Source organism: Notothenia rossii, assembly GCF_949606895.1.
Source record: "Notothenia rossii genome assembly, chromosome: 11".
Lineage (NCBI taxonomy): Eukaryota > Metazoa > Chordata > Actinopteri > Perciformes > Nototheniidae > Notothenia > Notothenia rossii.
The window spans coordinates 241,713-255,000 of record NC_136910.1 but is presented as its reverse complement, the minus strand read 5'-3'; the positions used below and the strand labels follow the sequence as shown (position 1 = coordinate 255,000).

Here is a 13,288-nt window from a genome sequence, read left to right as displayed (position 1 = left end):
ATCAATAAAGAATACAGAATAAAGAAGATTGAAGTTCAAACCGGTAAATAAACTCTTTGTTAACGGAAGTGATTTAACTCATTAAACACGATATGATCGGCACATGAAACGCAGCAAAGAGACGTCTCTGATCTGCTGTGAGGAACACAGAGACGTTTCTCTAACATTACATTCATCAGAAAGGCTCTTTCAGGAACCGGGCGTGATGAACATATATTATATTATGATATATACTGTATATATATATTATAATATCATATACAGCATATATATATATTATAATATAATATACAACATGATATGGATATAATATAATATATATTATAACTTAGTACTTTTTTAACGCATGTAAGATATGCAACACTAAGCTGTCTGTGGCTCTTTCTGCTGTAACGCTGCACATCTCCCCTCCGTGGGACTCATACAGGGATTCTGATTCTGAGCTATATCATAATATATATTATATTATAATATACAGCATGATATAGATATATTATAATATATATTATGATATAGATATATTATTATATATATTATGATATAGATATATTATAATGTACAGCATGATATATATATAATTTAATATATACTATGATATAGATATATTATAATGTAAGGATGATATAGATATAATTTAATATATACTATGATATAGATATATTATAATGTACAGCATGATATAGATATAATTTAATATATACTATGATATAGATATATTATAATGTAAGGATGTAGAGACGCAGATAACCAGGACCTTTACGGTCAGACCGTCTCAGGCGCTCTCAGATCATCGTCTGAAACATCTGAACCTTTTATATTTAACATCTTTCGTGTTTCAAGAAATCTCATTTTAATAAATTAGGAAAAAGAAAAGGTAAGAAAATGACATGAAGTTAAATATAAAAATGTATGGAATCTGTTCATTATCACAGAGTTTTAAATCATCAGAGCTGATCAATAAATAAAGATTGATTTCTGATATAAAACATCAAAGTTTCTGATATTATTTATTAACAAACAAACAAACAAACAGGTTTCCTGATCTCAAGCGGCGGATAGAGACTCAGATTATAATCATTAATTATTAATGATTATAATCTGACGCAGTTTAAATGAAACGCTCCCAAACATTATAATTCATAAATAAAAGCGATATATATATATATATACATCTATATAGATATATAGATGTATATATATATAGATGTATATATATATATATACATCTATATATATATACATCTATATATCTATACATCTATATAGATATATAGATGTATATATATATATATATACATCTATATATCTATATAGATGTATAGATATATAGATGTATATATATATATATATATATATATATATATACATCTATATATATATATATATATATAGATATATATACATCTATATATCTATATAGATGTATATATATATAAAGAACAGAGTCTGCAGCTCGGAGCATCAGCTTGGATCAACATCAGAACAGATTTAAACGCTGGATGCCATCAGCAAATTCACCGTTTAATGTTAAACCTTAAGTTATAATTAATAATTAAAAGAGCGTTTTCTCTGCGCCGACGCGCTTCATATTAATGTATATATTAAATCTGTTAGAAACAAACTCACATTATAAAATATGATATATCGATCTATAGATAGATAGAGATCGATATACATAAGTTCATATTGAATTTAAACTTTTAAATGTGTTATAATATTAACGTTTTCCTCTGAGAGAAACGGATTTCTAATAATTGATATTAAACTTCATCTCTTAATAAATATGATTTATAAAAACATTAAATTCTTCTAATTATTAAAAGTACTGAAGTTATAATTGAATGTTTTTTATTTAACTCAGTATTTATGAACCAATCAGAAACCAGTTTTTATAACCGGTAGATTTTATTATTAATAATAATTCAGCGCGTTTTATATAAAAGAATAAAATCTGATTCAAACAGAAACTTCTGTTTAAAATTACTTTTCATTTTTAACCTTTTTATTCTAGTTTTAATTTAAAATGACTTTGTCTTTAATTTCACATTCAAGCAGAATTTGACTTTCCTATAAATCTCTCAAATCAGCTTTACTATAACGTTATAATATTAATATATCTATATATCACATTTAATCGGCAGAGCTATTATAAATATACCGTTTACAATAATATATCTGAGTATATATATTAATACTAATGTCATTGTGCGCTCACTGCGTGACCTTCACTTTAAAACGTTTATTATTTGCTGCAGTTTAAGCTTTGATATGTTAAATTCATTCTTCACTTTATTCTCTATTTCTGACCTCTTCATTATCTCCTATTATAGTTATAGTTACTAAACTATCTTCAGCTCAGAAACACGAGGGATAAAGAAACATCAGGAGACCTTTCTTAAAACCTAACCCTAACATCAGGAGACTAACCCTAACATCAGGAGACTAACCCTAACATCAGGAGACTAACCCTAACATCAGGAGACTAACCCTAACATCAGGAGACTAACCCTAACATCAGGAGACTAACCCTAACATCAGGAGACTAACCCTAACATCAGGAGACTAACCCTAACATCAGGAGACTAACCCTAACATCAGGAGACTAACCCTAACATCAGGAGACTAACCCTAACATCAGGACACTAACCCTAACATCAGGAGACTAACCCTAACATCAGGAGACTAACCCTAACCCTAACATCAGGAGACTAACCCTAACATCAGGAGACTAACCCTAACCCTAACATCAGGAGACTAACCCTAACATCAGGAGACTAACCCTAACATCAGGAGACTAACCCTAACATCAGGAGACTAACCCTAACATCAGGAGACTAACCCTAACATCAGGAGACTAACCCTAACATCAGGAGACTAACCCTAACATCAGGAGACTAACCCTAACCCTAACATCAGGAGACTAACCCTAACATCAGGAGACTAACCCTAACATCAGGAGACTAACCCTAACCCTAACATCAGGAGACTAACCCTAACATCAGGAGACTAACCCTAACCCTTCAGAGAATAAAGAAACTGAGAAAAGATTCAGATATATAAGAGTTAAATATTAGAAACTAGATTGAAGTCCAAGATTATTTTGAATCTGCTCTCTGTTCTGCAGAGAAACTTAAACAATATAATAAATGTGATTTAAAGAACATCTTTATAAATCTGAGTTTTTAAAAACTGTATTTAACAAATTCTCCAGAAACAGAAATATATTTGCTGTCTCTAAAATAATTTCCCGTCTCCCTCCCGTCTCTCCCCCCCCCCCGGAGCCCCCGGACCCTCTGATCGGATGCACTCCATCTCCCAGAATCCCCGGGGGCAGTACCTCTGTGCGGCGGTGTTAGCGTCCAGCAGGCCGGAGGAGCTCATCCAGGAACGCACGGACAGCGGCTCCTCCTTCAGGCCCGAGCCGCGGGGGGGCAGCGAGTCCTGGATCCCAAACATCTGCCCGAGACCAGGGAGAAAGAGGAGAAAAACTACAAGAGGAGAAGAAGAAAAACGGCAGGAAAAACGACAAAAAATTGTAGAAAAAAACTAGAAAAGAAAAGAAAATGTGAAGGAAAAATACAAATCACGGGAGAAAAAAACGCTTCAAAAAGTCAAGAGAAGAAGAATTTAAGAACTACAGTCGAAGAAGTATTTAAAAACTACATAAGTAGAAGAAGAAGCTGGATTGTGCGGAGAATTGACGGAGAGGCGACCGTTTATTTCTCGACTTTTTTCTCCTCTTCAGATTTTATTCACTTTTCTCTCTTTTTTTTCCGTTAAAGTGTTTCATTAAAAGTATTATTATTAAAAGTGGAGTTGAAGCAGAGCGACGGAGGAGGAGGAGAAATAAAATCCTCAGAGGACGCCGAGAGGAAACGGTCTTTTTTCTTTTCTTTTCCCCAAAGAGAGAGGAGGAGAGACGGAGGCTGACGGAGGACTGACTCTCAGCCCCGGGCCCCACAGGACTAACAGTGAGGAGAGAGAGAGGAGAGAGGAGAGAGAGAGAGAGGAGAGAGAGAGAGAGAGGAGAGAAAGAGTGTGTGAGTAGAGAGGAGAGAGAGAGAGGAGAGAGGAGAGAGAGAGGAGAGAGGAGAGAGAGAGTGTGTGAGGAGAGAGAGAGGAGAGAGAGAGGAGAGAGAGTGTGTGAGGAGAGAGAGAGAGGAGAGAGAGGAGAGAGAGAGGAGAGAGAGAGGAGAGAGAGGAGAGAGAGAGGAGAGAGAGAGTGTGAGGAGAGAGAGAGGAGAGAGAGAGTGTGAGGAGAGAGAGAGAGTGTGTGAGGAGAGAGAGAGAGAGAGAGAGAGAGAGAGAGAGAGAGAGAGAGAGAGAGAGGAGAGAGAGGGAGAGGACTGACTCTCAGCCCTGGGCCCCACAGGACTGGAGAACAGGACCATAACACCCCTGGGTCTCCTCCGCTGATGACATCACAGCAGGAGGCGGGGCCTGCCCTACAAGGACTGGAGGAGAGAGAGTGTGTGTGTGAGGAGAGAGAGTGTGTGAGGAGAGAGAGAGAGAGAGAGAGAGAGAGAGGGAGGAGAAAGAAAGAGAGAGGGAGGAGGGGGCCTTCCACCCAACCGTAGAGAGAGAGTGCATGAACTCCCCCCCCTCGTTCAGGAACATTTCCTCTCAGAGTGAATGTGAGGAGGGTCCAAGTTTATCTGTCCTCCAGACCGCAGGTCCTCCAGACCTCCAGACCTCCAGACCTCAGCACCACCAGACCTCAGGTCCTCCAGACATCCTGACTTCCAGACCTCAGGTCCTCCAGACCTCCTGACTTCCAGACCTCAGGTCCTCCAGACCTCAGTTCCTCCAGACCTCCAGACCTCCAGACCTCAGCACCACCAGACCTCAGGTCCTCCAGACCTCCAGACCCCAGGTCCTCCTTCCAGTACAGGTTCTGACTCCAGTGTCTTCTCCGGCCCCAGAGCATCTCTATAGAACCGTGAGACATTCATCCGTCAGAGTGCATTCAGCTTCAGGGATCGAGTCCGGTCCCAATGTGGTCCGATGTCCCCGTCTCTGATTCTCCTTCTTCTTGTCCCTCCATGTTGTTTTTCTAGAACATCACCACCTCGCTGTGAGTTCTCCAGACGTAGAGCATCTCTATAGAACCGGTTCTCAGTCGGACAGAGTTCTCTCTCTGCTCTGGGTGAGGTCCGTCTCTCTTAGGGTAGAGTAATGTCCTTCAGAACCGGTCTTTAGGTGGTCTTCTTCTTCTTGCTGGTTCCTGACTCTCAGCATGTGGTCTCTGTAACTCTCGGAGCTTCACAGGAACTCCTCGAGTGAAGGGGTGAACCCTGATTCTGGTCCTGAGTGGAGAGGATTCAACCAGAGGGGGGTGCTGGTTTCACACCAGATATGAAATATAACTATAGTTCATATATAACTATATATAGGTGTTTCTCTGGAGATCTTCCCCTCGTCGAGGAGACACAAGATAAACTGACGGGGTTTCAGAGTAAGAGCTCTGCTGACTGCTGGAGGCCTCCGAGGCTCAGAGGGGAGGAATCAGTGTGGAGGGAGGAGGAGGGAGAGAAGAGGGGAAGAGAGAGGAGGGAGAGAGAAAGGACGGAAAGAGAGAGGGGGGGACAGAGGAGGGGGAGAGAGAAAGGAGAACAAATCATATCAAACTGAGGGGAAACAACAGATTAATGGATACACCACTTTAAAACATGCAGACCTGCATTACAGAGAAATAAAGGAATAAATCACTAAACAAAAAACAATAAATATAAAACAACAACTAAAGAGAAAGAAAAAGGAGGAGGATCAAGTGAGTAAACCTTCGAGTAGTCTCATATGACGATCACATGTTACCTGTAGACTCATATGGTGATCACATGTTACCTGTAGTCTCATATGACGATCACATGTTACCTGTAGACTCATATGGTGATCACATGTTACCTGTAGACTCATATGACGATCACATGTTACCTGTAGACTCATATGACGATCACATGTTACCTGTAGTCTCATATGACGATCACATGTTACCTGTAGACTCATATGTTGATCACATGTTACCTGTAGTCTCATATGACGATCACATGTTACCTGTAGTCTCATATGACGATCACATGTTACCTGTAGTCTCATATGACGATCACATGTTACCTGTAGACTCATATGGTGATCACATGTTACCTGTAGTCTCATATGACGATCACATGTTACCTGTAGACTCATATGGTGATCACATGTTACCTGTAGTCTCATATGACGATCACATGTTACCTGTAGTCTCATATGACGATCACATGTTACCTGTAGACTCATATGGTGATCACATGTTACCTGTAGACTCATATGACGATCACATGTTACCTGTAGACTCATATGACGATCACATGTTACCTGTAGTCTCATATGACGATCACATGTTACCTGTAGACTCATATGTTGATCACATGTTACCTGTAGTCTCATATGACGATCACATGTTACCTGTAGTCTCATATGACGATCACATGTTACCTGTAGACTCATATGACGATCACATGTTACCTGTAGTCTCATATGACGATCACATGTTACCTGTAGACTCATATGGTGATCACATGTTACCTGTAGTCTCATATGGTGATCACATGTTACCTGTAGTCTCATATGGTGATCACATGTTACCTGTAGTCTCATATGGTGATCACATGCTACCTGTAGACTCATATGGTGATCACATGTTACCTGTAGTCTCATATGACGATCACATGTTACCTGTAGTCTCATATGGTGATCACATGTTACCTGTAGACTCATATGGTGATCACATGTTACCTGTAGTCTCATATGGTGATCACATGTTACCTGTAGTCTCATATGGTGATCACATGTTACCTGTAGACTCATATGGTGATCACATGTTACCTGTAGACTCATATGGTGATCACATGTTACCTGTAGTCTTATATGGTGATCACATGTTACCTGTAGTCTCATATGGTGATCACATGTTACCTGTAGACTCATATGGTGATCACATGTTACCTGTAGTCTCATATGGTGATCACATGTTACCTGTAGTCTCATATGGTGATCACATGTTACCTGTAGACTCATATGGTGATCACATGTTACCTGTAGTCTCATATGGTGATCACATGTTACCTGTAGACTCATATGGTGATCACATGTTACCTGTAGTCTCATATGGTGATCACATGTTACCTGTAGACTCATATGGTGATCACATGTTACCTGTAGTCTCATATGGTGATCACATGTTACCTGTAGACTCATATGACGATCACATGTTACCTGTAGTCTCATATGACGATCACATGTTACCTGTAGTCTCATATGGTGATCACATGTTACCTGTAGTTTCATATGACGATCACATGTTACTTAGAGTTCCAAATGACGATCACATGTTACCTGTAGTCTTATATGACGATCACATGTTACATGTAGTCTCATATGACGATCACATGTTACCCTTAGTCTCATATGATCATCACATGTTACCTGTAGTTTCATATGGTGATCACATGTTACCCTTAGTCTCATATGATCATCACATGTTACCTGTAGTCTCATATGACGATCACATGTTACCTGTAGTCTCATATGACGATCACATGTTACCTGTAGTCTCATATGGTGATCACATGTTACCTGTAGTCTCATATGACGATCACATGTTACCCTTAGTCTCATATGATCATCACATGTTAGCTGTAGTTTCATATGGTGATCACATGTTACCCTTAGTCTCATATGATCATCACATGTTACCTGTAGTCTCATATGACGATCACATGTTACCTGTAGTCTCATATGACGATCACATGTTACCTGTAGTCTCATATGACGATCACATGTTACCTGTAGTCTCATATGGTGATCACATGTTACCTGTAGTCTCATATGACGATCACATGTTACCTGTAGTCTCATATGATCATCACATGTTAGCTGTAGTTTCATATGGTGATCACATGTTACCCTTAGTCTCATATGATCATCACATGTTACCTGTAGTCTCATATGACGATCACATGTTACCTGTAGTCTCATATGACGAGCACATGTTACCTGAAGTCTTATATGACGATCACATGTTACCTGTAGTCTCATATGACGATCACATGTTACCTGTAGTCTCATATGACGATCACATGTTACCTGTAGTCTTATATGACGATCACATGTTACCTGTAGTCTCATATGACGATCACATGTTACATGTAGTCTCATATGACGATCAGATGTTACCTGTAGTTCCATATGACGATCAGAGGTTACCTGTAGTTCCATACGACAATCAAATGTTACCTGTAGTTCCATATGACGATCAGATGTTACCTGTAGTTCCATATGACGATCAGAGGTTACCTGTAGTTCCATACGACAATCAAATGTTACATGTAGTCTCATATGACGATCAGATGTTACCTGTAGTTCCATATGACGATCAGAGGTTACCTGTAGTTCCATACGACGATCAAATGTTACCTGTAGTTCCATATGACGATCAGATGTTACCTGTAGTTCCATATGACGATCATATGGTACCTGTAGTCTTTTATGACGATCACATGTTACCTGTAGTCTCATATGACGATCACATGTTACCTGTAGTCTCATATGACGATCACATGTTACCTGTAGTCTCATATGACGATCACATGTTACCTGTAGTCTCATATGGTGATCACATGTTACCTGTAGTCTCATATGACGATCACATGTTACCTGTAGTCTCATATGACGAGCACATGTTACCTGTAGTCTTATATGACGATCACATGTTACCTGTAGTCTCATATGACGATCACATGTTACCTGTAGTCTCATATGACGATCACATGTTACCTGTAGTCTTATATGACGATCACATGTTACCTGTAGTCTCATATGACGATCACATGTTACATGTAGTCTCATATGACGATCACATGTTACATGTAGTCTCATATGACGATCAGATGTTACCTGTAGTTCCATATGACGATCAGATGTTACCTGTAGTTCCATACGACAATCAAATGTTACCTGTAGTTCCATACGACGATCAAATGTTACCTGTAGTTCCATATGACGATCAGATGTTACCTGTAGTTCCATATGACGATCATATGGTACCTGTAGTCTTTTATGACGATCACATGTTACCTGTAGTACCATATGACGATCATATGGTACCCTTAGTCTCATGTGACAATCACATGTTACCTGAACTCTAATATGACGATCACATGTTACCTGTAGTCTCATATGATGATCACATGTTACCTGTAGTTTTTATGATGATCACATATTACCCTTAGTCTCATATGATCATCACATGTTACCTGTAGTCTCATATGACGATCACATGTTACCCTTAGTCTCATATGATGATCACATGTTACCTGTAGTCTCATATGACGATCACATGTTACCTGTAGTCTCATATGACGATCAAATGTTACCTGTAGTCTTATATGACGATCACATGTTACCTATAGTTTTGTATGACGATCACATGTTACCCTTAGTCTCATGTGACAATCACATGTTACCTGAACTCTAATATGACGATCACATGTTACCTGTAGTCTCATATGATGATCACATGTTACCTGTAGTTTTTATGATGATCACATATTACCCTTAGTCTCATATGACGATCACATGTTACCTGTAGTCTCATATGACGATCACATGTTACCTGTAGTTTTTATGATGATCACATATTACCCTTAGTCTCATATGATCATCAAATGTTACCTGTAGTCTCATATGACGATCACATGTTACCCTTAGTCTCATATGATGATCAAATGTTACCTGTAGTCTCATATGACGATCACATGTTACCTGTAGTCTCATATGACGATCAAATGTTACCTGTAGTCTTATATGACGATCGCATGTTACCTATAGGTTTGTATGACGATCACATGTTACCTGTAGTCTCATGTGACAATCAAATGTTACCTGAACTCTAATATGACGATCACATGTTACCTGTAGTCTCATATGATGATCACATTGTACCTGTAGTTTTTATGATGATCACATATTACCCTTAGTCTCATATGATCATCACATGTTACCTGTAGTCTCATATGACGATCACATGTTACCCTTAGTCTCATATGACGATCACATGTTACCTGTAGTCTCATATGATGATCAGATTGTACCTGTAGTTTTTATGATGATCACATATTACCCTTAGTCTCATATGATCATCACATGTTACCTGTAGTCTCATATGACGATCACATGTTACCTTTAGTCTCATATGGTGATCACATGTTACCTGTAGTTTTTATGATGATCACATATTACCCTTAGTCTCATATGATCATCACATGTTACCTGTAGTCTCATATGGTGATCACATGTTACCTGTAGTCTCATATGACGATCACATGTTACCTTTAGTCTCATATGGTGATCACATGTTACCTGTAGTTTTTATGATGATCACATATTACCCTTAGTCTCATATGACGATCACATGTTACCCTTAGTCTCACATGGTGATCACATGTTACCTGTAGTCTCATATGACGATCACATGTTACCTGTAGTCTCATATGACGATCACATGTTACCTGTTGTCTTATATGACGATCACATGTTACCTATAGTTTTGTATGACAATCACATGTTACCCTTAGTCTCATGTGAAAATCACATGTTACCTGAACTCTAATATGACGATCACATGTTACCTGAACTCTAATATGACGATCACATGTTACCTGTAGTCTGATATGATCACATTGTACCTGTAGTTTCATATGATGATCACATGTTACCTGTAGTTTTTATGATGATCACATGTTACCTGTAGTTTGTATGATGATCACATGTTACCTGTATTCTCATATGACGATCATATGTTACCTGTAGTCTCATATGATGATCACATTGTACCTGTAGTTTCATATGACGATCACATGTTACCTGTAGTTTTTATGATGATCACATGTTACCCTTAGTCTCATATGATCATCACATGTTACCTGTAGTCTCATACGACGATAACATGTTACCTGTAGTCTGATATGACGATCACATGTTACCTTTAGTCTCATAAAACGATCACATATTACCCTTAGTCTCATACGACGATCACATGTTACCTGTAGTCTGATATGACGATCACATGTTACCTGTAGTCTCATACGACGATCACATGTTACCTGTAGTCTGATATGACGATCACATGTTACCTGTAGTCTCATAAAACGATCACATATTACCCTTAGTCTCATACGACGATCACATGTTACCTGTAGTCTGATATGACGATCACATGTTACCTTTAGTCTCATAAAACGATCACATGTTACCTGTAGTCTCATTCGACGATCACATGTTACCTTTCGTCTCATATGACGATCAAATGTTACCTGTAGACGTATATGACGATCACATGTTACCTATAGTTTTGTAGGACGATCACATGTTACCTGTAGTCTCATATGACAATCACATTGTACCTGTAGTTCCGTATGACGGTCACATGTTACCTGTAGTCTCATATGACGATCACATGTTACCTGTAGTCTAATATGACGATCACACGTTACCTGTAGTCTTATATGACGATCACATGTTACCAGTATTCTCATATGACGATCACATGTTACCTGTAGTTCCGTATGACGGGCACATGTTACCTGTAGTCTCATACGGGTGATATGAAGATCACATGTTACCTGTAGAATCATATGACTATCACATGTTACCTGTAGTCTTATATGACGATCACATGTTACCAGTATTCTCATATGACGATCACATGTTACCTGTAGTTCCGTATGACGGTCACATGTTACCTGTAGTCTCATACGGGTGATATGAAGATCACATGTTACCTGTAGAATCGTATGACAATCACACGTTACCTTTAGTCTTATATGACGATCACATGTTACCTGTAGTTCTGTATGACAATCACATGTTACCTGTAGTCTCATATGATGATCACATGTTACCTGTAGTCGTATATGACGATCAAATGTTACCAGTAGTCTCATATGACGATCATATATTACCTATAGTTTTGTATGACGATCACATGTTATCTGTAGTCTCATATGACGATCACATGTTACCCTTAGTCTCATGTGACAATCACATGTTACCTATAGTTTTGTATGACGATCACATGTTACCTGTCGTCTAATATGACGACCACATGTTACCTGTAGTCTAATATGACGATCACATGTTACCCTTAGTCTCATGTGACGATCACATGTTACCTGTAGTCTCATATGATGACCACATGTTACCTGTAGAATCATATGACGATCGCATGTTACCTGTAGTATAATATGACGATCACATGTTACCTGTAGTCTTATATGACGATCACATGTTACCTGTAGTCTTATATGACGATCACATGTTACCTGTAGTCTCATATGACGATCACATTTTACCTGTAGTGTCATATGACGATCACATGTTACCAGTATTATCATATGACGATCACATGTTACCTATAGTTTTTATGACGATCACATGTTACCCGTAGTCTCATATGACGATCACCTGTTACCAGTACTTCCATATGACCATCACATGAATGTTATCTGTGATTTCATTTGACGATCACATGTTAGCGTTAGCATTGTGGGTTTTATTTTGAAAAAAATAAAATAATGATCAGTTAGATGAGTTTCTTCCCGTTACATGGATATAAAACACTCATAGTTTATTAAATGAACATGCCCTCAGACACTGTTTCCTGCAACATGTTGCCGCAGTGCCCCGGTACCGGGGTCTCTCGGGCTTAACAGGTTAAAGAGCCCCAAAATAAAATGTAAAACACATACTATATTAATGTGTTTTATAAAGCCTTATCTGCACTCCATCCATCAGACACCTGATCCGTCCTCTGGAGGACCAAACCGCAGAAGAAGAACGAGGAGGAGAAGGAGAAGGACAAAAAGGAAAGGAGCTTCAATACTTCCTTCATCACCTTCTTTAGGAAACACTGGACCTTCTTTTAGGAAAGGAAAGCAGAGATCCTGTCCAACAATGCCTTGCGGCAACATTCGGCCATTCACGGATACAAGCGATCGTGACGAGAACTGATATCACTTATTCAGCATTAAACAACCTATAAAGGGCTTTGTTTGAGCATCACTATAACAACCAATAGGAGAAATATGAACTCCAACAAAGTCTCTGTTTTATAATAACTACAATTATGAATGGAGGCTTGTGGCGCAGTGTATAGTGCCTTGGTGTTCCGATCAGGGGAGCACAGGTTCAAACTCCACTGCAGTCAGCATGTCGTTGTGTCCCTGAGACACTTCACCCCAAATTGCTCCTG

At 38.7% G+C, this 13,288-nt stretch overlaps 1 protein-coding gene across 6 annotated transcripts in view; it reads right to left on the bottom strand.

Moving 5' to 3' along the window:
* LOC307024816 (transcription factor COE3-like) overlaps positions 1 to 5,919 on the bottom strand; it is a 47,075-nt gene extending 41,156 nt beyond the window's left edge. For 2 of the 6 annotated variants that reach the window (XR_013803998.1, XM_079659235.1), the window contains exon 1: positions 3,338 to 5,894. Coding sequence is in view for 5 of the 6 variants with exons in the window: in XM_079659235.1 (XP_079515361.1) it covers positions 3,338 to 3,456 (119 nt within the window). In the remaining variant the exon portion in view is untranslated. Of the gene's footprint in view, positions 1 to 3,337 lie in introns of all 6 variants that reach the window. The other 4 variants (XM_079659238.1, XM_079659239.1, XM_079659237.1 and 1 more) reach the window with 4 other exon arrangements.
* Positions 5,920 to 13,288: the final 7,369 nt, after the last annotated feature.